The 24,842-nt window shown below is 37.7% G+C and overlaps 1 protein-coding gene across 1 annotated transcript in view; it reads right to left on the bottom strand.

The window, feature by feature from the left end:
* The window catches only part of CNTNAP2 (contactin associated protein 2), a 1,093,089-nt gene that overhangs the window by 378,740 nt on the left and 689,507 nt on the right, over nucleotides 1-24,842 (bottom strand). The window contains exon 12 of the mRNA XM_009093851.4: nucleotides 24,523-24,642. Within this exon, the coding sequence (XP_009092099.2) occupies nucleotides 24,523-24,642 (120 nt within the window). The remainder of the gene's footprint in view (nucleotides 1-24,522; nucleotides 24,643-24,842) is intronic.

Below are 24,842 nucleotides of genomic sequence, written 5' to 3'. Positions count from 1 at the left end.
AACTCTCTTGTCTGTTAATGCAAATCTCAGGCATTCTAAAACTTGTGGCCTGCACTTTGATATTTTAACTACATGGAAACACTTTGCCAAGGTGACACACAAAAGGGCTTCAGTATTCTTCAGCAAGTTCACGGCATGTGCTCACATCCACTGATGAGTTTTGGTGTGACCCAGAGTAAAGATAGCTCTCCACATTATGATTATCCTTATCTCCAGGATTCTGTGCTCTGCCTTATTTTCCAGTCTTAATTTTTACTGCATAGTGTCAAGCTATTTTGGATTATATTGGAGTCATGTGGACCCATGTGTTTGCAACTGATAGGGTGTTAAGTCTTTCTAATCAAATGTTAAGAGATAAGGTAAGCAAAACAGACAAATCCTCCACAGGTTGTACACATGACTAGCCAAATGAGATGAAATTCGGCATGTGATGCAAGATGGTTATTATTTTAATATTCATATCCTTAGTCCAAAGCTCTTTATAAAACACAGCAATATTCTTGCATTGAGAAAAAGAAAAATCAGGAGAAAGGAATCCTACTCCCAAGTACCAATAAAAGAAATTAATTGCCACCTGTCAAATTATATAGAGAATATAAGCCAGTTCTGTTAAGAGCCAGGTCTGGAATTCTACAGCAGATTCATTTTTGAGAAAGGATTGAGATTGTTTACACTGTCAAGACCATCTCATTTGTGGCAGAAAACACTGTACATGTAAGAGCACAAAAGTGTCAGTAAGGAATGTACTAGGAGAGTTAGAGCCTCATATTGGATTTTTGATCCAGCAAAGACCCCTAGTCTAGACACTAAGAAGGTACAGAATGTGACTAGGATTAGGAATTGTGTTAGGCACTATGTTTGAAAAAGAATTTTCCTATGGATAGCAGATTCTAGCCAATATACAGTCCCCCTCCAAGTTAGCAAGTTTAATCTTTATTACGGCTCACTGTACTAAAGATTATATAAACATACTCCGGTCAGCCAAATGCATCCTCTGAACAACTTCAGGACCTTTCTGTCAAAATACAAGTACTACTAATATTTAAGCACTTGTTGCACCTTGTAATTGATCTTTTTATCAATAAACATATATATATGCATGAAGACAATAGTCTTTTACAGAAAAGCAACTCAATCTCCTCCTGCAGTCTAAAAGATGATGGGAGATTGATTAGCATAAATCAGGTCAGATAATGAAAATAAACCTAGGTCTTATTTCACTTGCAACTAATTTTTTGATAGTCTGTCTCAAATGACCCATGAACACATTCAGCAAGCTTTCTTGCCCAAACTCTGGAAGCTGAAGCATCTGTGCCTGCAGGTCAGGCACAGAGAGAGGGTGGAGCAGAAGTTGCAGCTGGTGTACAGGAGGGAAATTTCTTCTCTGGGTAAGGGATTTCATGCTCTTCACATATTTTCCTGATTTAAGTGTAAAGCACTGCCATGACCCAAGGACCAAAACTGTATGGAATGTAGTGTCTTCTCTGGACTGGAAAAATACATTAACAGGGTAATGCTGTCACAGACAAAATCCAACTCCCCTCCACACCAAATGAAGATTTGTGAATACATATAGTTATACATTTGTAGGGCTGGCTTCAAGGAGTCTGAAAAGACTCAAAGGAGATAGATGCTAGGCAGAAATCTCAATCTTTTCTACTGAGTGCTGATTAGAAACTGTTTTTTTGCCTTTAGCCTTAAAAATTTGTTAACCTGTTTATATTTCCCATGGAAATCAGCTAGGCATAAATAACTTGAAGAAAAGGCCAATATCTTCACTCATGTTTTCACTTTCTCAGAAACTCCTTATTTCTTGAGAAAATTCTTGAGAGAGATGGAATCAGTACCCTGCTTGAAGCCACCTTCTATTACAGAAAAGGTAATGCAGATAGTTCACACTATCTCAAATATCTGTATCTTCACCATTGATGGCACTGTACCTGTGTAGCTGATAACAGGATATGGTACTCATAGTTGATATATCCTTATTTTCTGTCAATAGTACACAAAAGTCCCATTTAACGTACACAGGAGTGAAAAATCTGTCCTAGTTAACAGTAATTTGGTAGGTATTCCTGGCAATTCACATCACCACAATACTGGAATGAGTATACCCCTGTGGTGGTTTGAGAGGAAATGAAGTTTTTTGTGATGGTGTGGTCACCAGATTTGTGTTCAGATTTTAATATTGGCACCTGGTTTGTCCACTGAGGGCATGGATACGCCTCTGAGAACACAGGGGGTTAAAAGCTGTGAACGCCCGGGGGAATTTCCTTTTGGGTTCCGGTTTGGAACTGACCAGATCCTCCCTGCCAGCTCCGAGCTGGGCAGGGGGGAAGGGGAGCCATGTGGCCGGAGGGAGGTAGGCCAGTCCTGGGCCCAAGGGTGGAGGAGAACATTGCAAGGGCTTCGGGCAGCCATCCCCCATTCCCCCCCTGGAGAGAGGGAGAGAGAGACAGAGCCGGTGCCTCTGATAGCGTGGCCGGCGTGAAGGAGAAGGGGGGGGTGCCCAGCAGGGCAGCCAGGCGTGGGACTTTTAACCCTTCTGGGGAGGATGGAAACCTTGCAAATGCTGATTCCTCCTGAAGTTGATCAGACTGAGAGATGTTGAGAAGAATTCTAGGTGGGAGGAGATGATGGAGTGGCTTTTGGCTGGACTTTTCTTGTATAGCCACAGCAGAACCACTTGTGTTCCTGTGACACAGAGACTGCATTCTAGGGGGAGGCGATGGCTCAGAGCCAGGAGAGTGCAGTGATGTGAAAGTGTGTGAACAGAGACGACGGGTGAGGAGGGTGGTGGTGGTGCCCTCCATCTTCAAAGAAGAGGAAGATGATCTCTGTTCAAGAGACCACTCGGCCCCAGGGGGTGAAATTTAGGGGGGACAGGTGTCCCAACAGGAGAGGGACTGTGCTCTTTTTGGAACTGGACAAAGTATCCTTCAAGGGAAAAACCCTAGAAGCAGCTCTGATCCATGTGCAGTGGTGAGAGCACTGGACATGGAAGGAAGAAGTCAGGATGGCAAAATGTTCTCCGGGCGGTGCCACACGTGACACGGAAACACGAAAAGTTTTGACTGTTTCCTGGGGAAGTCTGTGGTGCAAGAGGGACTCCTCTCTTCTTGAGGAATTGAGAATTGGTTATCTAAAGGGTGGTAATGGAATTGGAAATTTGGTGGGGGGAGGAGGAAGAAATTTGGAAGGTTTCCGTCCTGTGTTCTGTGTGTTTTTCTTTGTAGTTTTAGGTTAATAAAGTTTTTTTTTTCCCTTTCAACCTCAAGTTGGAGCCTGCTCTGCTCTGTCTCTGATCACATCTCACAGTAGATACCAGGGAAAGAGGTATTCTCATGGGGGCACTGGCATTGTGTCAGGCTCAAACGATGACAACCCCTAACACACAAGTATTCCCCTTATTTGAAGAACACCTGGCATGTGGCTATTGCTAACCACAAGTGTTTGGAGACAATTTGTCAGCCACAGCTGTGTTTAGGACTTAGGTACCACCAAAATACACTTTCCCTATACATGGAAGTATAGGAGGTCCTAACTGGATTTACTAGGCTGATTCTAGCTTTCCCACTGGAGGACAGAGTACCAGCACCAGCTAATCACTAACACTTGAGGAAAATAAGGGCCTCCAAGATGACCACTTCTTCACTCAAATGCATATCTTAGAGGTATTTTTTAATGGTGCATAGCATGTTGCAGTTTCACAGGGAAAAAAAAAGGGGGGGTTATTCTGTTACTTTTTTTTAGCAGTGAAGAGGAAGTATAATTTTCTTTGAATAGAATGCCAAAAGCCAGTAACCATAGACTCTAAATAGAATTCATAATGGTTTTCACTAAAGACAACCTAATTAGATCCAAACTGCTGATACATTTGATGCAATTATAGAGAAAATAGGTTCCCTGTAATTTAGTCTGTACATTACTCTTTGCTGAAACTATTCTTCTCTAACAGATATATATTAGAGTAAGATTAAGTTCCTTAATTTAAGAATAATTTTTTTAAGAAAGGAAATGACCACTAGTTTCCTTAAACTGACAATAAAGTGACATTATTTTGCTGAAAATACTTTTCAGTTGCAATGACTGACCTACAGTTCCACCCAACCACTACCCTACTCCTTTTTCCAATAAAAAATGAAGTAGGTGGCTAATAAAATAATCAATAAATATTAATAATGGTTCACTAATAAAAAGAGAAATAAAATTAAAAATTTCCTTGCTCACCAACTATTCAAGTGAGCAATTCAAATATTAATATAAGTGATTTTCCCACTTAATATTCAATATATTTTGTGATGTTATGATATTTATCATTACACTGTTGAGTATTTTGCAGATAGTCAGTTTCTGCTATTACTGAACTTTCTTCACTCATTTTCTTGGTGCTCAGTTAAGCAAGAAGACCTGCTTCTCACAAACAAATTAGGTAATCTTTTGAAATGATAATTACTGATAATAAGTTGGAAAAATAAATTTCAGAAAATATAATGCTTCTATTTCATAGCTGGATACATTTTTCCTCTTTTATTTTAATCTACATTTATATCTATTGCTGTTGCAGTTTTACCTTTTTTTTTTAAGTAATGGACTTATATGCTTAAGATACTATTTTATTAGGTATTTTCAAGAAATCAGAAAACAGTTTGATTTCTACGAAAGATCATTTGCTCTCTCTCTCTCTCCCTCAATATAGCTGTGGTGGGTTTTTTGATGGATGCAGTTTCCTGACCTAAAATTTGGCTGACATATAAGAACACCTTGGTTCCTGGTTGAAATCTTGGAGAAGATGATTTTGAGAATTCCTGAGCATATAAAAGCTCAGAGGTGGTTCTTTAACAGACAGCTTGATTTTTGCATCATCAGTGCTTTTGTCCCTCCAAATTAGATTACTGCAGGTTGTTCTACAATATGCTACACTACCAATCACTCAAGAAACTAGACAGGATAACCCATTTAAAAAGAGACTGACTTCTAGGGATCTAGGGAGGACAAAAAATTACAATTGTAATCATCTTATATCATGAGGTCTGCAATTGTATTTTCTGATAAGAGCCTGCTTGGTATTGTTAAATTGTGTGGGATGGTAACACAACTGTCATTAACAACATGAATAAACTAAGCCCTTTTTTTGCAACAGTGTTGTATTCATAAGACCTGATGAACCCAACTGATGCAGAAACAATTACAGCAGGCCAAATCCTCTTCTCCGTCCTTTTATATTTCTCTTGGTGTATGTTTATATATAAAAGCTCAAACCTATATATAGCAATTTAAAACTAATTCTGCTGTGGACTTCAAAGGAGCTACAGTTGAGTTTATAAAAATGAAAAATATACATTCGTTTGAAGTTAATGAGTGCTTTGACAATCTTGCCTGAGACTTGGAAATGTCAATTTTGCAGTACAGTTACTCTGGTGATATGAACTGCTATCATCTTACTAATGTAGAAAATGGGGTTTAGACAGAGAAATCCAATATTCAGAAAAAAGGAGTAATTGAAGAGTGTTTTTATGAACTGAATTCTATAGAATGCAAAGCCTGTCAGTTTCTTAATCTATTTAGGTGGGGAATAGAAGCAATCCAAAAATGTAATTGAGCCATTCCTGCACTCATTTTCTATGTCTACTCCTTTCATTCCTTCCTTCCATTGTTTCTTGATCGAGATAATAATGAAGCCTCAAGTTGAACCGAGACTCTTGTGTTCTTTTTTACTTTACTTACGATGGTGTCCTGTGAGCAATGCACTTCCCTTGTATTTACATAGTCTCTTTCATAACAGTTCAGGAAAGAGAATTTCATTTATGTTGTGAATTCACAGTGATATTGAATGACTTAATTTTCTAATAATTCATATACAACAGATAAATTAATATACTTTACAAAATAGTGGAATGAAGTGACCAAAATACAATTTTCAGGGAACCAAAAGTTTCCAGAGAAGCGATAATGAAATGGCTGTTCCAATGAAAACTGTTTGAAATCTCAAGGGACACGAGTGAAGTAGCAAGAAGAGGATGAATTCTCTGGATTACCAGAGATGATTTTGAGCTATTCAACACAGTTGTATGTGAAAAGCTAATGACAAGACTACCTTGAGGAACAGAATAGAGATCACTCGTGCCTTCAAATAAAAAAGACTGCAACAACAGATATTGTTATGCTGAAAAACAGTGCCTGGGGAAAAAAGCTTAAATCTGATCTGTGCCTTAATGTCAAAAATTATCTCCTATGGGTGTTATTAGAGGCATGAGCTTAAAAAAAATCCTCTATTGAAAGGAACAATAAATAATGAGATACAGTACAGCCCTATGAAGGGGGACTCGGATCATTTAAGTGCCTGGTCTAACAGATGGCAATTGCAGTTCAGTTTAGATTAAGGAACATTAAAGTCAAGAACAAAGGACATAAACGAATTAACAGTGTGGTTGTTTTCAGCACAGTGAGCAGAATATGGGCAAAGGCTGAAAACTTTTTTAACAGTTCAATAACTGAAGAAACAACAACTGATTCTACTTTCTGAGGAGCAGCCTCACATATAAACAAGTACTATACAAACAGAAAGATAGAATATTTCTCCTTTAAAGCATCTATCAGTTCATTCTAGCATATCATAGGAGCATGTGCACATAAAAAAAAAATCAACTACTGCCTGGTGTATTCTCTTATAGAGCAACATAGCACAATCCTTTAGCTATGATCCCAAACAAGTCTTCCTAGAATCACTGAAAAAAAGTAACACAAAGCATGACTTGAATTCTATACTAAATTGCCATGCCATGCATTATTTTAAGCCATTCTATGAAAAATTTTAATATACCTGTGGTTTGATATGTAGCACAGAGTGACATTAGGAAGGGAGAAAAAGTCAATCAGACTTCATAGTAAAGTCAGCAAATTTAATAAAGTATACTTAAAAGATTTTCCTATTCTGAATGTTCTCATTCTGTCTCAATCTAAATTTGACAATAGAAGAGAAAAAACCATCAATTTCTATACTAGTTTACAATAAAAGACATGGCTTGGTCCTGAGAAAAGATAAATATCCCATTTCCACTTATGAGTAGTAAAGCTCACAAGTATAATTCTTCTAATGGAAGAATTAAAAGTACTATAAGAATAGGGAATAAAAATCATGCTAGATCAATAAAACCTTTAACTCCTGGAAATTCTTGAGTGTTAAGTTTTTCACTTCTTGGTAGACAAAGGATGTCTTCTCTTTCCCTCTCATCTCAGGAATACCATTAAAACACCATAACCCGTTGCAGGGGACATTATTTCCACCTGAAGGAGTAGAGTGCTTTTATACAAATTATGCTTTTAAGAAAATACAAATTCGCATTTTCAGAAACTCCAACTATCCTTGCAGTCTCCTACTCCAAGCATCATTTACCCATCTGTAAAAGTTATACCCTAAGTGTCAAATAGCTCAAAGACAGTGCTGTGTAAAAACAGCAGTTTGAGAAAGCCCAAAGCTGCAGCAGCTGCCTCACTGACTTCCTGCTGGCAGATATCCAACAGAGATTCTTGCTTTCACAAAATTCTTTCTAACATGAGAAGAAATGAAGGAATATGTCTATTTCCATAAACCTAGTGTTACTGAACAGTCTTTTCATGCTCAATATAGAGAACACAGCATACAGAAAACACCAAAGAATTTGGAGAAGAGGGTGGCATACAAGAAAATGAAATTGCTTTTTTAACTAGATCTAATTTACTTTCTTTTTCATCAAAGGATTGCATATACTATCCCATATACTCCAAATCTGAAAAATATATTAGATGTGTTAATAAATTTAACACATCTAATTATGCATAAATTATATATTTTAAATTAATAATTCTGAGATGCTGAAAAATTCACGATTGTGCATAATTGAACTTAGCTATTCAGGTCTGTTGAACCTGAACTACAAAGTGTTTTGTTGTATCATTATCAGGAAAAAGAGGTATTAGACTGTCTCTATTCTTACTGAGGTAACAAATATATATGGAAACCAACCATTACAACAGCAAAACATTTTCTAGAGCAATGAGAAACTTGCAAAGAAACATCTCCTCACATTCATCAGCCTGATATTTAGAGGTTATGGAGTATACTGGGCTGGACCAGGCAAATTCCACATAAGGTTAAGCTGATTCCTGTAAAAGTTGACTACAGCTTATCCATGTAGTCCAGCTTGCTCGGCCTGGACCTACCCTTTGGCCTCTGTCAATCACTCTTACATAATCTTTTCTCTTGGTAACTACACAGGCACCTCATGCAACATTCCTGGCGACTAAGCTGCTTGACTACATTCTATTTAGAATTTTAAACTATTTCTCCATCAAAAAGATGATGTCTGGAATAAAACAAGTACTTTTGAAGTGAAATTTTCAACAATGATGAAAACCATTTAGCAATCAACTACTTAGGGGTCTTCAAGTGCCTTCTCTAATTATTAACCACTTTGGTATTTATTCCATTAGGTTTCCCCATATCCAACAAATAGGAAGTTTATTTCCATGAAGAAGACAAACAAATTATACCCCCTTGAATATTAAGGTAGCCCTTTGAATTCCACAGGGTTTTCCAAGAACAACTAAACAATCCATAGATCCAATTAAAATAGTGACATTCAAAAAGCTTGTGAAGTTCCTCTTGTCCATCAGAGGTATACATGTACATATGTATATTAAGTGTATGCTATGGCAGATAGTGCTCATTGCTTAACTTCTAAATATTACCTACTACAGAAGATACAGAAGATGAAATACTTGAAAAAAATTGAGATTTTATGAAGGCTATTGACTTTGATTTCTTCAGCTTCTCAGGCTGTAACATCTCTTTGCAAATGAAGGTCTGAAACTTGCATAACTGACTATGCATATTTATTCCTTCCATATTATTGAAACAATTCAAAATGCAAATAGACATGAAATTTTGGTGCATAAGGCAACAAAAGTAGACAAAATTTTCTAAAGAAATTCAATGGGTCAAAGGTTTCTTTCCACTTCTCTAAAAGAGACTTCCACACTCATTGAGAGGGGAAACAGTAAGAAAGGGAAAGAAAACACCCTAACCCACTCAAACTCCAGGTTCATGGTCTATGGGGTAAAGAACTGGCCAAAAGGTGGGGCTCCAAGTGTTGTGGTGAATGAAACTATGATGTAATCTTATTGCAAAAGCTCCATACCTTCTTGGCAGTTTCTCACGGGCAGCTCCTCACAGCACTGACTCCTTCTTATTCACAGCACAGCCAACAAACTCCAACTCCCTTCTCAACCAGCTAACCCACTCCTTTGTAGCACTCTTCTTATTGGACACAGCTGTGGCCTGTTAAGGGCAGGCCTGTTCCTAATCTTTGGGGATTAGTACAGCTGCAACTCCTCAGATGTGAGATTGCCTTCTGCACTAGCTTTATTTTCTTACATTCTATCCCCCCTACACAGGGCTAGATCTGGCTGGTGACCAGTGATCAGTGATGTTCCTTGGGGTGCAGTTCTAGAGCCTGTTCAGTGTTTGCATCAGTGACCTGGATGCATTAGTTGAATGCATGGTGAGCAAGTCTGTGGAGGATTCTAAACCAGGAGGTGGTGTTGACTCTTTTGGGAGAGGGGACAAGAGGCCTTATACAGGGATCTGGATAAACTCGAGTATTGTGTAATCATTCATGGCATGCAATTTGACAAGAGCAAATGGTGGGTTTTCCACCTGGGATGCAGCAGCAGCAGCAAGTCTAGGTTGGGAGAGGAGTGGCAGCTGAGAAGGGTCTGGGGGTGTGGGTTGACAAGAGGCTCAAGAGGAACCAGAAGTGTGTGCCCTGGCAGCCAGGAGGGCAAACCCCATCCTGGAGTGCATCAAACACAGCATCACCTGTCAAAACAAGTGATTATCCTGCTGTATTTAGCTGTTGTCTTAGTTAGCATGAGTTCTAACGTCATTATAGTGCAAAGGTTTCATATTGCCAGAACTTCATACCTCCTCAATGCACTGACTGTTCCTGGTCCTTGCAACAGTCCTCTGACTTCAGATCCCACCAATCCACTCTTTTTTACCACTTGTTCTTATTGGCTACAGGTGTGGCCTGTTAAGATCAGGCCTGCCTCTAATCTTTAGTAATTGGTCCAGCTCCAACTCATTGGGGGATAAGATTACCTTCTATACCCCCTTCATTTACCCATACTGTATCCCCCTACAATTCCCCCTTTTTCTTTTAACCAGTCGCAGCATTTCCAGAAGCTTATATTCAAATAAATAAACATTATGACATATTTGTACGTCTCATTTAGAACTAAGAGTTATACCAGTGTTCAAACAGCATGTTACAGCACAGATATATATTTCTAAATGTTAGTTCAGTTCTATGGCTTTTCCCAGTTTACAAAGCACTTCACTTCAGGGTCTTTCACACTCATATTTAACAAACACCAATAGTTGTAATTGATATATTTTGTCAATAATTTAGTATTCAAATCCTGTTTCCCCAAATCCATGGGGTTATATTGTCAAATCCTGTTCCCCCGAATCCACAGGGTTATGTGGTCAAATCCCAAATCCTCAGCTCATCCCAAATCCACTGGGCAGTACAGTTTAGTCTGGAATCCATGGGTCATCCCAAATCCACAGGAAAATATAGTTTAGTCCCAAATCCACGGGTCATCCTGAATCCACAGGGCAATATAATTTAGTCCTGAATCACATTGGGGTCACCATTTGTTGTCTTAGATAGCACAAGTTCTAACATCATTATTGCACAAGGATTTCAAATCGCCAGAGCTTCTTACCTCCTCGATGTTTCTCTCAGGCAGCTCCTCTAAGCACTGACTGTTCCTGGTCCTTGCAGCAGTCATTTAACCCCAGATCCCACCAATCCACTCTTTTATACCACTTGTTCTAATTGGCTACAGGTGTGGCCTGTTAAGATCAGGCCTGCTTCTAATCTTTAGTAATTGGTCCAGCTGCAACTCACTGGGGGATAAGATTACCTTCTATACAATCTTCATTTATCCATACTGTATCCCTCTACTTTTAGCACTAGTGTGGTCTCTCCCTAAGTGCTGTGTGAAGTTATGGGCCCCATAATTTACAAAGAGAATTATGATACTTGAATACATTCATAGGAAGACACCAAAGCTGGGGAAGGGGGTGGCAGGAATGTTCTCTGAGGAGTGACTGAGGACCCTGGCCTTGTCTAGTTTGGAGAGGAAGAGGCTGAGGGGTGACCTCACAGCTCCCTACAGCTGCCTGAGGAGGGATAGTGGTCTGCAAATCGGACAGCCACCAGTGTCTAAAGGGGAGCACATGGGCAGTACAAGTCTTCCTGCCAAGGACCTGTCCCTCCCCTGCTGGCCTTGCACTGCACGCAGCTGCTGGGTGTCCCTTTAGAGTAATCTGGGCATTCAGACAATGTGAGTCTGGGAATTTGTACCTGTGCCTTGCTCGGGCTGTAGGGATGTCAGAGGTGAAAGCAGGGCTTTTGGTTTCCTCTGCATGAACTGTGCACAGAGCAGAACATGTGGGATTCAGGCACTGTTCCTTACTCAGCACTAATACATTTGCTTACATTGGGGTCTCCTAATTTCTAGTACCCAGAAAACTGTTTCAAAGTAGTTGATTCAACTCAAACATTTCAGTAGAGCTGAAATTTCACTATAATGTAATCTGTTGAGTACCCACTTAGTAGTAAAATTTTACTAAATATGCAGACTGGATAACTTAAGAAATTTATCACAAAATAAAAGTCTTCCATCATTAATTCAAGAACCAAAACTAATCTCAGTTTTTAGATATAAAACCAGCTTTCATTTGTAGCAGTTTTTAGCCCATGAAAAAAGATTGGATCCCAGAAGCAAAGCCATCTATGAAAATATCTGGCATTAAAATGTCAACGCTGAATTTCAGTGAAAACTAAATTCAACAAAAGCAAAAGATCAATATAAAGCTTTTAAGAATTTCCTAATAATGGAAAAATCTTTGCACTATCTAGAAAAGGGGTGAACAGTCCCATTTTCTTTAAAATCTGTTTTATTGCAGTCACTTGGCAGATAATCACTGTGGCATAAGAATATGTTGCAAATAAATGAAATATAAAGACCCTTCTATTACCTTTAAAAAAAATGAACAAGCAAACAAAAAACCCCAAACCTAAAACATACCAACTGAAAAGAAATAAAACATTAAATAAACCCTGGAATTTTTTACAGAGACAAAATAACAGACAATTTGATGGAACTGACTGCCTTAAGACATCCACAGGTCTGGGCCAGGATTTAGGTTTACTTTTATTATTTGCTCAAAAGTATACAGGTAATACTGACAATTGCTCACAAGCAGTGTTCATGAATCTGAAGAAATAACTTAGAGACAATATAAAGCAAAAAACATTATTGAAAAGGGAATAGGAAGAGAAACAATATTGATGTTGGTATTAAAATATTAGTTTAAAATACACTTCAACCAAGTGTTAGCAACTGAGTTAAGAGAAAATATCTCCCAGACCTGGAAACAAAAGGATGGGGAGGAACAGAAGTAATTTCAAGAGAAATTATCTTTGTTCTACTTACACTTTCAAAAAACATTATGTGATTTGAAAATACTAAAATTTAATCTTGAGAAATTATCTAGGTTTGGCACTTCACTTAAAACTAAAACCCATAAGATTGCTTAGTGACTTCTACCTAGGAAGAAGGCTGAAATATCAGCCACTCTAATTTGATTCTTCTATCTCTGATGCAACAAAAAAATGTGGTTTGCTGGTCTCTGGGATCTGAGTGCTTCTTTTCCACTGCAGATGCCACAAAGCCCTGCAAAGCATTTGAAAGTATAGGTTTGCAATACAGCTGGGCATTAAGTAACACGTGTTTTATATTAATCTGACAGTTGTAGAAAAATCTTCAATAGTGTCAGGCAGAAATGAAACAACCACTCAGTGCTCCAGGATACAGTGGTAAAGACTGCAGAAATGTGCTCCAGGATACAGTGGTAAAGACTGCAGAAATGTCAGACAGCCCCTCTGAATATTAACATTAATTAAGTAGGTTAGTGCCTTTTTTTGTAGTTTTCATTTCCCATATATCGGTAATTTCTAAGTAGTTTGGTTTATGCAGCGAGACAGACAAGCCATGAATATTCATGCCAGTGCACAAAGCAAGTTCATAAGTAAGTCCTTTTGCTAATGACCCTTGACCAGAAATACTTATGACTCTGCCCCAGTTGTTTCTACTCTGCCTAGCAGAGATGTCAGTCACCTGAATAGTCTCAGTACACTTTTTGGTGAGCATCCAATTGGCTCAGCTGGTTGTTTGTTCATTAGATGCTCACCATACAAGACGAGTAAGATTGACCATTTCAGCTCAGTTCTGTGGTAGTTACCAGAACAAAATTAGCAATAATGCATCTTCAAGTAGAAAAATGCTTCTGACAGAAACATGTCTGATCTACACCCACAAATAATACACACTCCAGCTTTGGAGAGCTAAGTCAGCTTCTATAGGATATCCATGTCTCTGTGAGAACTCCAATTCCTGTCCACCAAGCTATTGCTAAGGAAAAGGGAATCCAATCGAGTAGTGATGGTCCTAGGTATCCAACACAATGATTTACAATATTGCCATTTCAAATTGTTTTGTGACAGTATTTTTTCCTACTCCTACTGACATGATATTAAACATATTTAATTTTTTTATCACTACTGACAAGCTTAATTCCACTGTAGTCAGCAAACTGTTGGTCTGAAAGAAAATCTACTGTGATTTCCATTTGTGATGCACAAGTGCATCCCAACATGAAGATGAAAAGCTGTTCTCTTTGGAGGACTATCGTCTCAAGGTTTAGGCTACTGCTTTGGCAAAACCCACAAAAATAATGTTAAGAAGGTAATAATTTCTTCTCATCAGTTTTCCTAACTTGTTTACTATTGAGTGTTTCAGTGTGTGCAGAATTAGTCTAATAAATCTCATCTAGGGTAATGGAAGATTATTACCTCAATAGCTCTCACTCAGGGAAGCATACTAGATAAAGCCAATATCTCCAGGCCTCCTGAAGAAGAGAAAACTTGGGCTTAGCAAATGGAAAAAACTTTAAAGCAGGAAGCATAAAAAGCATGTTAATTCTCATAGTAATGTGAACTCTGAACATAATAAAAATGAAGCCAGACCCCTAACATTGAAACACTTGGCTTCCGGTACACAAGTGGAAGGAGACCCTTACATCTATGAGTTAAGACTTTCTGAACAAGAAACCTGGTTTGCAACTGCATCTCTCCATTCCAAATCTAAAAATTTTCTCTGCAAGTTCTCTGGCTGTAGATGTTCCCTACTCACTGCGCAAAGTTCCACAGCTCATCTTATGATCATGTTAGTTGGACTCTTCTCACTAAACCATATGGAATTCTAGCATTAGTTTATTCTTGAGTTGTATCCTGTTTATTTCAACCATTCTTCACTTTCTGGTGCTGAGGAGCAAGGGATAATCTTAAGAGGTTACAACCAAGTCTAGCTCTTCCAGGAAAATTTCTCATTGGTTTTAATGGATCTAAGTGGTCTCTTCATAACATTTTCTGATTGGCTACCATATTTTCAGAGGAAGGGCTACATTCTGTGACCTTGAAGCTAAAAGAGAAAAGAAAAAGGCCAGTTTCCAGATCGTATCAGATTTAAGTAATTTTTGCCCTCATTGCTATTCTCTTTCAGTCTATTTCCCACCATGTGGAAGTGGTGGAGGGGAGTTTACAGCATATTTCTGGTGCTGCCCTAAAAAGTGTACTGAGCACCCATACTCGAAATTGATAAAAAATTGATTGATCTCTAGGTTCACATTATAGTTATTGTACATTTTTTCTCTCCTGTAGAAAAGCAGTAAGACTAATTTTAAGTGATAAAATGCAAACATGTAAATAATCTTGGGGTCTTCTTGGAGCATTCAAAGATAGCCTTCACCCAAAAACTTCATAACACTGTACACTCACATTCTTACATAATCTATATTAATTCACTTATTAGGAAGTCCTGGGAGGGAGGCATGGGAGAATCATTCTGTAATCTCCTGCATGCCTGGGGAAATGGCATCAGAAGTACATTCCCTAGATGTGTAAGTGCAGACCAAAATGGATATCTTCTGCATCTTACTCATTGCCCAAATAATTTCTTTTTGTAACTTGTCTTTCAGAGCATAAAAGAAAGCCTCAGAATTTTTAACAGCAATGGTGACAACACAGTTTACCTGCCCTTCTAGGCAAATTTATTTAGAAAATTAGACATCAGGGTGGTAGCACTGCTCCCTGAATGCTGGTTGTAAATTCAAGAGTAGAATGAATCTCTTTCCACTCCTAGAAATTGCCTGTAATTTTTTCATCACTTGTCTGTTTCAGAAATAAGAGAACTTACCATATCATTTATGGTCTGAATGGGACTTTAGATATTTCCTTTTAACTAATGTGCTCTTTGAGCATTTAGCTACATTGTTCCAGTTTCAGAGAAATTATCAAACAACATTCTGAACAGGTAAACGATGTTCTTCCTAGTCCCACACAAGACAAGACAGTAGTAGTGATAACCTGTCAAAGCTGACCTAGAACAGAGGGTAGATGGAGTTAAAGATAGAGTGGGTATTTATTAAAAGGCCTCAATGGACACACCTTGGGCAGCACAAGAGCCCAGCCAGGGCTACACCCAAGATGAAGCCAAAATGGTCACAAAAATGGACAACTGGTCATGGGATCTCTCACTTTTATAAGTTTTGGTCCATTAGCATATTGGAGTTAATTGTCCAATTACAGCTTTAGCCCATGAAGTCTCATCCTGCTTGTTTTTCTCTCTTCAGTCCACTGTTGTTTATGCTCTTGGGCCTGAGATTAGGATCATTTGTCCTTGGTCCCCAGCTAGAGAAGGAATGTGAAGAGATCTTATTATCCCCTTATATAAAGCTCAGAACTACACACTAAAGCAGTACAGAACCTGAAAAATATAAAAGCTAAAACCTGAGGCGTCAGTAGCAGTCAATAAAGAGCAGCCCTGGATAGGATTTGATGAGATGTTCTTTGCACTGTTGGTTAAGGACAAGGAAGGAGTAAGGGAGAAGCACATATGGGAAAGCATTTCTGTATACCACAAGTCCCACAAGAACTCGGTGACTCACACCTTCCAGGATTTGAGGCAGTACAGCTAAAAGCCCACAGAAGCACAGAGCAGCTTTCCCAGTAATATAGGGAGTACGCAAAAACACACACCTCACATCATCTGAACCCCTCCCCCCAAACAGCAGAAAAACTCTGAGAAAATATTATCATCACAATAAAGTAAAGTTTGCAAACACCACCACCAACTCCCACTATTTCAGGGGTAATTTAACTGTCTAGCCTTAACTTGACCTTAATTTTCTGACCAAAAGCAATAATAAAAGTTCTACAGAAAACACAAGTTTTGTTTGGCCTTTCAATAATATTCTCTACAGGAGCAATTTTCCAGGGGTAACTGAAGCATATCACTGGCCTGAAGCAGTTTGTGCCAAGTTCCTTACATCCCCAGTAGGGAACAAGTGTGTGGGAGTGAATCCAGACTTAAATATTTGCTTCTAACATTCACAGTAACAGTTTGAGGTAGATGGTACTTCTCATCATTTTATTTCCAACCATCCCTTTTTTCTTCTGCCCCAGTTATGGACATATTTCTTGAAATTTAGGCTTGTGGGGTCCTGCAATGCACAGAATTCTGAAAAAGAATTGTTGTATTCTAATTTCTGAGAGCTTGGTTTCCAGCAAATGAGGAATATTTTCTGATTGCAGGTGATATGAAGATTTTTTGCTTCTCCTAGACCAAAAAATTCAGCAAAACAAAGACTCTGCTTTATTTTCAACTTAGTCTTCTGTGTCACTCTCAAAAGTCAATTTGTTCTCATGCTTTGAGGTAATTACACATTTAATCATCTTATGCCTGATATATGAATGTTTGCTCCAACTATGAGCATCTGAAATGCATTAAGATGATGACATGACATGACATACTTTTATTCATGTATATTCTTATGATGATTCAGTTTGAAGTGGGGCAGAAAAAAAAAAAGAAGAATTACAGGAATGTAGTCAGACAGCCAGAAATGTTTCTATTACTTGGTGATTTAAGAAACCACTGTCACCGACATGTTTTATGAAAAATCCTTTACTTAGGATTTTTCCTCTCCTGGGAGCTGAGAGGCCTCAGGAACAAACTGTAAACAATTCTTATCTGCTGCTGTGGAATGCAACAGGGGATGTCTGTGATTGGCCCCGTCAGGCTGTTTGCAATTAAGAGCCTATCACAGAACACCTGTCCGGCTGGTCTCAGTCTGAGAAGACTTTTCGTCTACAGATTCTTTTCTATTCTTAGCATAGTCTTGTAGTGAAATCCTTCTCTTTATTCTTTTAGTATAGTTTTTATATCTTATATATCATATGATAATAAATCAAGCCTTCTGATACACGGAGTCAACTTTCTCGTCTCTTCCCTCATCCTGGAACCCCAGAAAACGAAGTAACAAACCACCTTGAGTTTCAGTGATAAAGCTTGTTCTCTTCTGAAACAGATCAAATCAAGAACTTTGTCCTGAAGGCAGACTTCACATGATATTTTTTGTTATATGGTTTAGATATTTTCTCTGCTGTTGCAAACTGGGGTAGCTTTTCACTTTTTACACATGCAAGGGTGACTGCAGAAAATATCTAGAGATATTCCAACATTATTTAGGGTCATGTGAATTTAATATGATTTACTCAAACCCTAAAGTCATGATATCACATTTTCGTTATTGCACATTTTTGGTTAATGAAGTATAGATTCACAACCTTTCCTCCCCCCCAACATATTTTATGATTTTATATTATGAAGAGCCCTGAGATTATTAGAACATTCATGACTGCTTCTATTGCAGTGTGTGTTTAAGTCGTGGACATTATAAAAGATAGGTAAAAACAACCCTCACAATCCCTTGGCCCTTAGTGCCAGGTCGTGCGGTCCTTTACTCTTCCATCCTTAAAAGCCTGACAATATGACAAACTTGACATGCTGTCACAGAACACGGCAACAGACTGCTCTCACTCATTCCTTGCTATCTAGATAGTGGCTTTAACCAGTCAAACTCAAATAACTGCCAAGCACAAGGGTGCCTAACAACATCACTTTTTAGTGGTAACCTGATGCACACCCAACAAACCAAACAGAAAAACATCCTGATTTATTTCACAAGGACCCCAGACAGCAAGCTGCATCTGATCAAGATGAGCTCAGGTAAAGGCTAATAATTACAGTCTGTCAACTGATTGAGGCTGAGTGAAAAGTTGTTTCCAGATGGAAAAAGAGCCATGATCACTTTTGTAGCAAGTCAGAACTGTGTTCCACAGCAAGGGGGAAAAATACACAAGCCAAATTTGTTGAGATACATTAAAGTACCACAACGAGCAAGAAAGCCAAACTTGACATAAATTAAAAATAACAACAACAAGAAAAGCTGATTAAAAATGAAAATATGTGCCTATGAAACCTAGAATAAAAAGGACATGCCTTGTAAATAAGAGCAGATGAAAAATATAATCAATGTACTGAAGCTGAGATGCAGGATGCTTCAGCCAACTTGGCAGGCAAAGATGTAAACATAGTCTGCTCTGTTTCCAGGTTTCTTTTAGGTCTATTATTTTGCTCTGATGCTTGGAAGATGAACTCGCTTTAGGAGTAAAGTCTGCCATCAGAGTTGCTGCTCTGGACATGATGCCCTGATGTTTCAATGATTATTTTCTTCTTTCTCAGTACTTTTTCTCTTTTCTATTTTTACAGAGAGTCTAGCTTGATAAGTCAAAGCAATGAAAAACAGTGTCCTAAATGTATTGATGCTTTTCTTTTTTTTTTTTTTTTTTTGCTTTGTTTGTTTCTGCTCTTATTTCATCTGCAAGGATGATACCCGTCATCTGCAAGCTTGGATACCCTGCAACAACAGCCCCAATTCATTCCAAATATTTGTTCCTCTTTTTATCTCTCAAATGTAATTTTGACTTGCAAAAATGACTGACGAACTATTAAAAAAGCCTCCCAAAACCCCTCTGCAATGGAAGGGAAAGTGTATGAGATGCTGTTAGAAATAAAGTCTTCATTTCATATGTAAGAATTGAGACAATGAAGCCATTTTTCTTCCTCTATTTTAGCCAAGGGACTGAAATATTATTATAGAAAGCTTTCTGCAATGAGATTACATGAGGTAAGGTCTCTATAATCATCATTAAACAACTTAGCATTGCTCAATGAAAAAATTTTGTTTTTCCCTTTAAATATGTTTCAATTATTTCTATTCTGGTTAATTACTAAAAAAATAGAAAGTTCTTCCCTAAATATTTACTTTGGTGAATTAAATTGCTCAACATTTTGTTTTTATATATATATATATATATATACATAAACATATTCAATAATAAAAGTTCTGGTATCTTGGAAGTTCAGAAATGCAGTTCTCAGGTAAGAATTCTCATATGAGAGAACTGATTATAGGGATATGAACAATAGAATCAAACCTTTAGTGCTTCCAGGGCACTTTTCTTTAGGATGTAGTGATGGCACATTTATATTCTTATTTCATAGTATAAAATACTCCATTGACCCACTATTTACAGAGAGAAGAGAGAAAAGTCACAGGATACAACAGTTGTGCTTGTTTAATGTCTGCTCACAAAGTCATTCTAGTAATTATCACGTGTGCCACTTCTGTTAAAAAAAAATGAAGCGAGAGAAGGGAAGGAGGAGAGTGGGTAGAGAAGTCACCTCGTACATTTGACCTTAATGAGGCAGGCTATGAATACTCATAATGATTTCTCAAACTGTTTGAAGATGAGCAGCTTGAGGCAAATGAATTGTACTAGAAAGGAGATAGGCTAAGTACCACTCAAATGGAGCCATTATGCTTGCAGCTATTTGGATCCTGAAATGAGATAAAAGCTGCATCATGGAAGCATAAAGACTTGAGGACCAATAGAAAGAATTAACTGACATACCTCCTGGTAAAATACATTATGAAACCTTTCTGCTCTACTTTGCATCAGTAGTCTAAGTGATGAACCACTAGAAACAGCAGGCTATGATTTTCCTCTCCTCAGCTTAAAGCCTCAAGCAACTACAGGAGTGCAGATCTGACTCTCCTGCTGACATCCCTTACAGCCATTAGGATAAATAACTTGGCCTTTATGGTCCCTCTGCATTGTTCCTCCTCTTATTCCTCACTCTAAAAATTCTTGCAGGACAAATACACAAAGTAAGACCTTAACAATCTGACTCATCTGACACTTTTCCTCCATCTTCCTCATAACAAACAGTTAAAAAGAGAAACACTAAAAATGGGAAGTAACCAATTTCTTTCTTGCGTCTTTTTCAATAGGACTAAAACTAATCTGTCAGAGGAAAAGGAAACAGGCCTGGAGACTCAGCAATATTATACAGAGCATGGAGTGAAGCTGCAATATACTCAAACTTTGCCCAAAAAAAAATAGGATAATAAGATATTCTAACAAATACCTTAAAAGAGCAAATCTTTCCACTACAGCTTCTTCTCTAATGACAATTAAAGAGAAAACAGGAAAGGTCAAACTGGATACTGAGAGAGCAACACTCCAACTTTGGAAAAAAACAGTTTGAATACAGAGTCTAACTTTGCTTTGTGGACCTGGCTCTGAAAGAGGGTGAGATGACAGAGCTTTGAAAGAGTTCCCTGTTGACCTTAGCCACAAAAGAGGCTAAAGCAGTCTAATTGTTAAACATTGTGCCACAACACAGCATCAAGGAATACTTTTTTCATTAGTGCCTTAATTTGAAAAATTCTAACTTTCTACCTCTAAACATTTCCAATACTGTTTTTCAAAAAAATAGAAAAGAAAGGCAAAGGAAAAAAAGCTTCTTAAAATTTACATAGTTCCTACAGACAACTATATGGAAAACTGCATAACATGAAGAGGAAGAGCAATGCTCTAGATTTTGAAAAGCTATTTTATTACATCAGAAATAGATAGTTGGAATGTAATATCTCAGACATCTTCATTCCACTATGAGGACATAAAATATAAGTGTTTGTTTCCTCTTCACTATCAGAACACAGCTCTGAGTGCAACCTTTATTTGGAGAAGACAAGGACAACAGAATTGGAAGGAGAAGCTTGGGGATTTCTTTGAAAATAGGGTTATTTGCAGAGACCATGAACTGCTGTGAGGAGCACATGCAATTACATATTTCTGACTTTGCACTATTGAATCACCAGCAAATCTTAGAAATCAGAACAATTTTTAGTTGCCACAGCAACATCTGTGAAGGGGGGTCTTGTCATGACACTCGCCAGTTTACTAAATTAAGACACACTAAATTTGGATTTGGATTATGCCTGGAAATATGCTAAGACAGCTGTCTTCTGCACCACAATTTTCTCTCTCTCTTTTCTTTTAAATGTTGTTTGTCACATTTGGGTGACAAACAATAATAAAAAATAAAAAAGAAAAGCTAATGCTTTCTGACTATAGACTCTGTAGTTGAAATGCTGATATAATGATAAAATTATGAATTTTAGTGGCTCCATACTTGTGATACAGTATATTAAAGGGCTAAAGACATAATTTCACAACAAACAATTTCAGTGTCTTCTTAGATATTGTCCTTGGCCCAGAAGGTTTACAGTCAAGTGAGGGTGACACTTATTATCCAACATTTTGCTCTAGTAAAATGATACTACAGAATATAGTAATGGAATAATATGAATAGAGTAATTGTGAAAGTAGTACATAGCTGTTAAACCACCTTGCTTTGCAAAAACTGATATTCTCTTTGCCAACTTTGTGGACTTGCTTTGTCGAGGAATGGAACTAGAAAGTTGTTCTTCACATTTTTAGTCATTAAGATGTTTTCTACTTGCTAGTTTCACCTGAATGAAAGAAGGTGAATTTAAAATGTGCATTAGTATCCTGTGTAGTAATTTAATACAGAGATGTTTGTTTTACATAGTGGAAGAATAGGAACATTTAGATTTGACTCTCAGACTAGAAAGGAAAATATAGTTAAGAATCTCTATCACAATAAAATATCACTACCTTGCCATATTATTTTTATTCATTTAGTATATACTCCACATACCAGTCAGTACAGCTAAATTGTAATGTTCACAAATTGTAATTCAGCTAGTTTAAGTTTTTATCAAATACAGCTCTAGCAAGACCATTTACCTGCACGAGCTGGATATTAATTTTTTTTTGAGAACTCTGCTCTGATCCTCGTATGCTTAAGTGCTTTATGACAAGATATGTATCCTTGCTACAGAGCTCTACAGAACTGTGTTACTGATGAAGCAATGTACTCAAATAATCTCCTTCCCTATACTAGGTATGTGTGCTGCTGCTGATACCCTATATTGATTCAGAAAAAGATTTAGGGTGTGTGCTAAAATTGTGGCTCTTGGCCCTCCAGTCTTACTGCCTCAGATGACAGACCTCTAACCAAAAGAAAACAAAAACTGTGGCACCTGCAAGGTATAGGCACTACACAGTATGTACAGAGGTGATGAGCTTTACTCTGCTGGGAACAAATGCTAGTTTTAGAAGCACAGATTAAAATTACTTTCCATCAATTTTCACATATCTCTTGCAATCATTGGCATTTTAATGAAGAAATAGTTGTTTTAGGGTTATTTTTCAAAACTGCAATGTTTATGTGGATATTAGTGCAAATTGCCTTTTTTTTTCTCTCATCATTAGCAAAGAGCTGCTGATGAGAGTGATCCAGTTAAAAGAGAAAACTGTGTTCTTCCACAGCGTGCTTCATATCCAAGTGAATTAATATATATCCTAATGCTCATGATCTCCTTGCGCTGGTTAGGAAAAGGTCACATTTATATACTCTGAAATTGTTTTGTAGATAAGAAACATTAGTAAAATGAAATTATTTATTTTATTTCTCCTTTTTTTCCCCGCAGTGTTGAAGAAGCTGTTAGGACCTTCTGTTGTATTTTTATATTTAACATGAATGAGCAATGCTGCAGTACTGGATGAGTGTACTTTTCTGTGCCTAACTCCACTAGGGCAGTATATTTTTAATTTTCAAATTTACCCTTGAAGAGTAACCAAAAGCTATAGCTAGCTCTGAACACAGCAGTTCTGAATAGCAGAAATCACTTAAATGACAGCATTCTTGGCCATGTTTCCTGCAGTGCCTGCCTGATTAGTTACTGATGCTGTTTAAGGTGCTAGTTATGAATTAAAATCATGGCTCAGGAACTGAAAGGGTGCCTTTTCACCTGTGTCTCAGGACAGATGGCTTGGCCTGTCTCTCCAGTCCAAATGGGATTGACAGCACTTCAGATCTTAGATCAGGCTCCTTTCTAGGTATGCATTTATTATATAAAAGCAGACATTAATAGCAATGTGGAACAGTGGTATTCTGCTCTCCAACAGGCAGTCCTGTTGGAGAGCAGAAGCACCTGATTTGGGGTTTGCTGCATGTGCCATGCATCCTTCCCCATCTCTCCCATTCCAGTTGGCTAAAACCCATCCCACAGCCTCAGATATGTCCAGATTTCTGCCTCCAGAAGAGTTGTGGGAGCTTCAGCACCTGTGATCTCTAAAAAGTCAGAGACAGTGTTTCAACCTATGACAATGCCTTCATGTTGCTGATGATGGAGTCTGAGGGCTCAGGCATCCACCAGATTTCCAATGCAAACATAACGAAATTTTAACTTTTTAGGCAGACATTTGGGGAAAGTCAGAGCACATGTTTGTTTTATCAGCTATCCAATATTTCACATCAGAAAAAGCCCTGAGACAACTGCTATGCATTAACAGAACAAAGAAGTAATACATTCTCAGTGCAGAAAATTGTCCTGTTTTTCATGATCATTTTTTCCTGCCTCATCATGGCAACACAGATGACTAAGATTAGATACTTTAGGTGAGAATACAAAACTAGTCTTAAAAGCATAAGACAATACACACAATAAAATAAAAATAAAATAATGTAGTTATATAAATATTATCTCCAGAGTTTAACTGGTGCTAGAAGGACATCCCTAGTTTAAAAGACAAAACAGACAACAAAGAAAACTTAAACATTTTGCTTCTTCAGTAATTAATTTCTATTCCCTGCCTGTGGTGGTAAGCTGCCTTCTGCAACACCCCATGAGCAACAACAGATACAACTGAACTCCACTAGGCTGATACACAACAGCTTTGGTAAATGGCCATATCTATTGAATTTTTCTGTGTGAATTTTTAAATTTTTTTTTAAATGATGCAACACAGAGGATTCAAAGACCAATTAAGACTAATAGATGCAATTCAAAAAGCTTGTTAAATGGAGTAACTACTGCTTTGCTCAGTCTATCCTGAATAGCGACTGCAAATTTGATGATCCCTGATGAAAAGCTCTTAGTATTTATTTTTCTTTTAACAAGAAATATGAAATATGAACAACCTCTTTCTCCTAACTACATTTAAAAAGACCTAAAAAACCCCAAATCTCCCCTTCTACCAACTTAATTAGTAAATACAATGCAGTTACCTGTCATGTTGCAGTAAACTTTCAAAGGTCCCAGTGCCCCACTGCCATCTGGATCTATCCAGTAGTAATTTGAAGTTTTGCCCAAGTGTTTGTATGCTTCACAGGAGAGTTCATAAATAGCTGAAATGAAATAAAACAAAACAGACCAATAAGAATAGTTGTAACTTAAGGGGAAAAAATTCTTAGGACAATTAATGGCTCCTGTTTATATACAAAGAATTGTACCTCTGACATTAAAGCAATATCACTGAGGTTCACAGAAAACAAAGCATCTTTCCAAAATTACAGAAGTGATTAAAAGCTTGCAGGACATAACTTCT

The sequence above is a fragment of the Serinus canaria genome, chromosome 2 (genome assembly GCF_022539315.1).
Source record: "Serinus canaria isolate serCan28SL12 chromosome 2, serCan2020, whole genome shotgun sequence".
Classification (NCBI taxonomy): Eukaryota; Metazoa; Chordata; class Aves; order Passeriformes; family Fringillidae; genus Serinus; species Serinus canaria.
The sequence above is the reverse complement of the archived record's forward strand: the minus strand, read 5'-3'. Positions and strand labels throughout refer to the sequence as shown.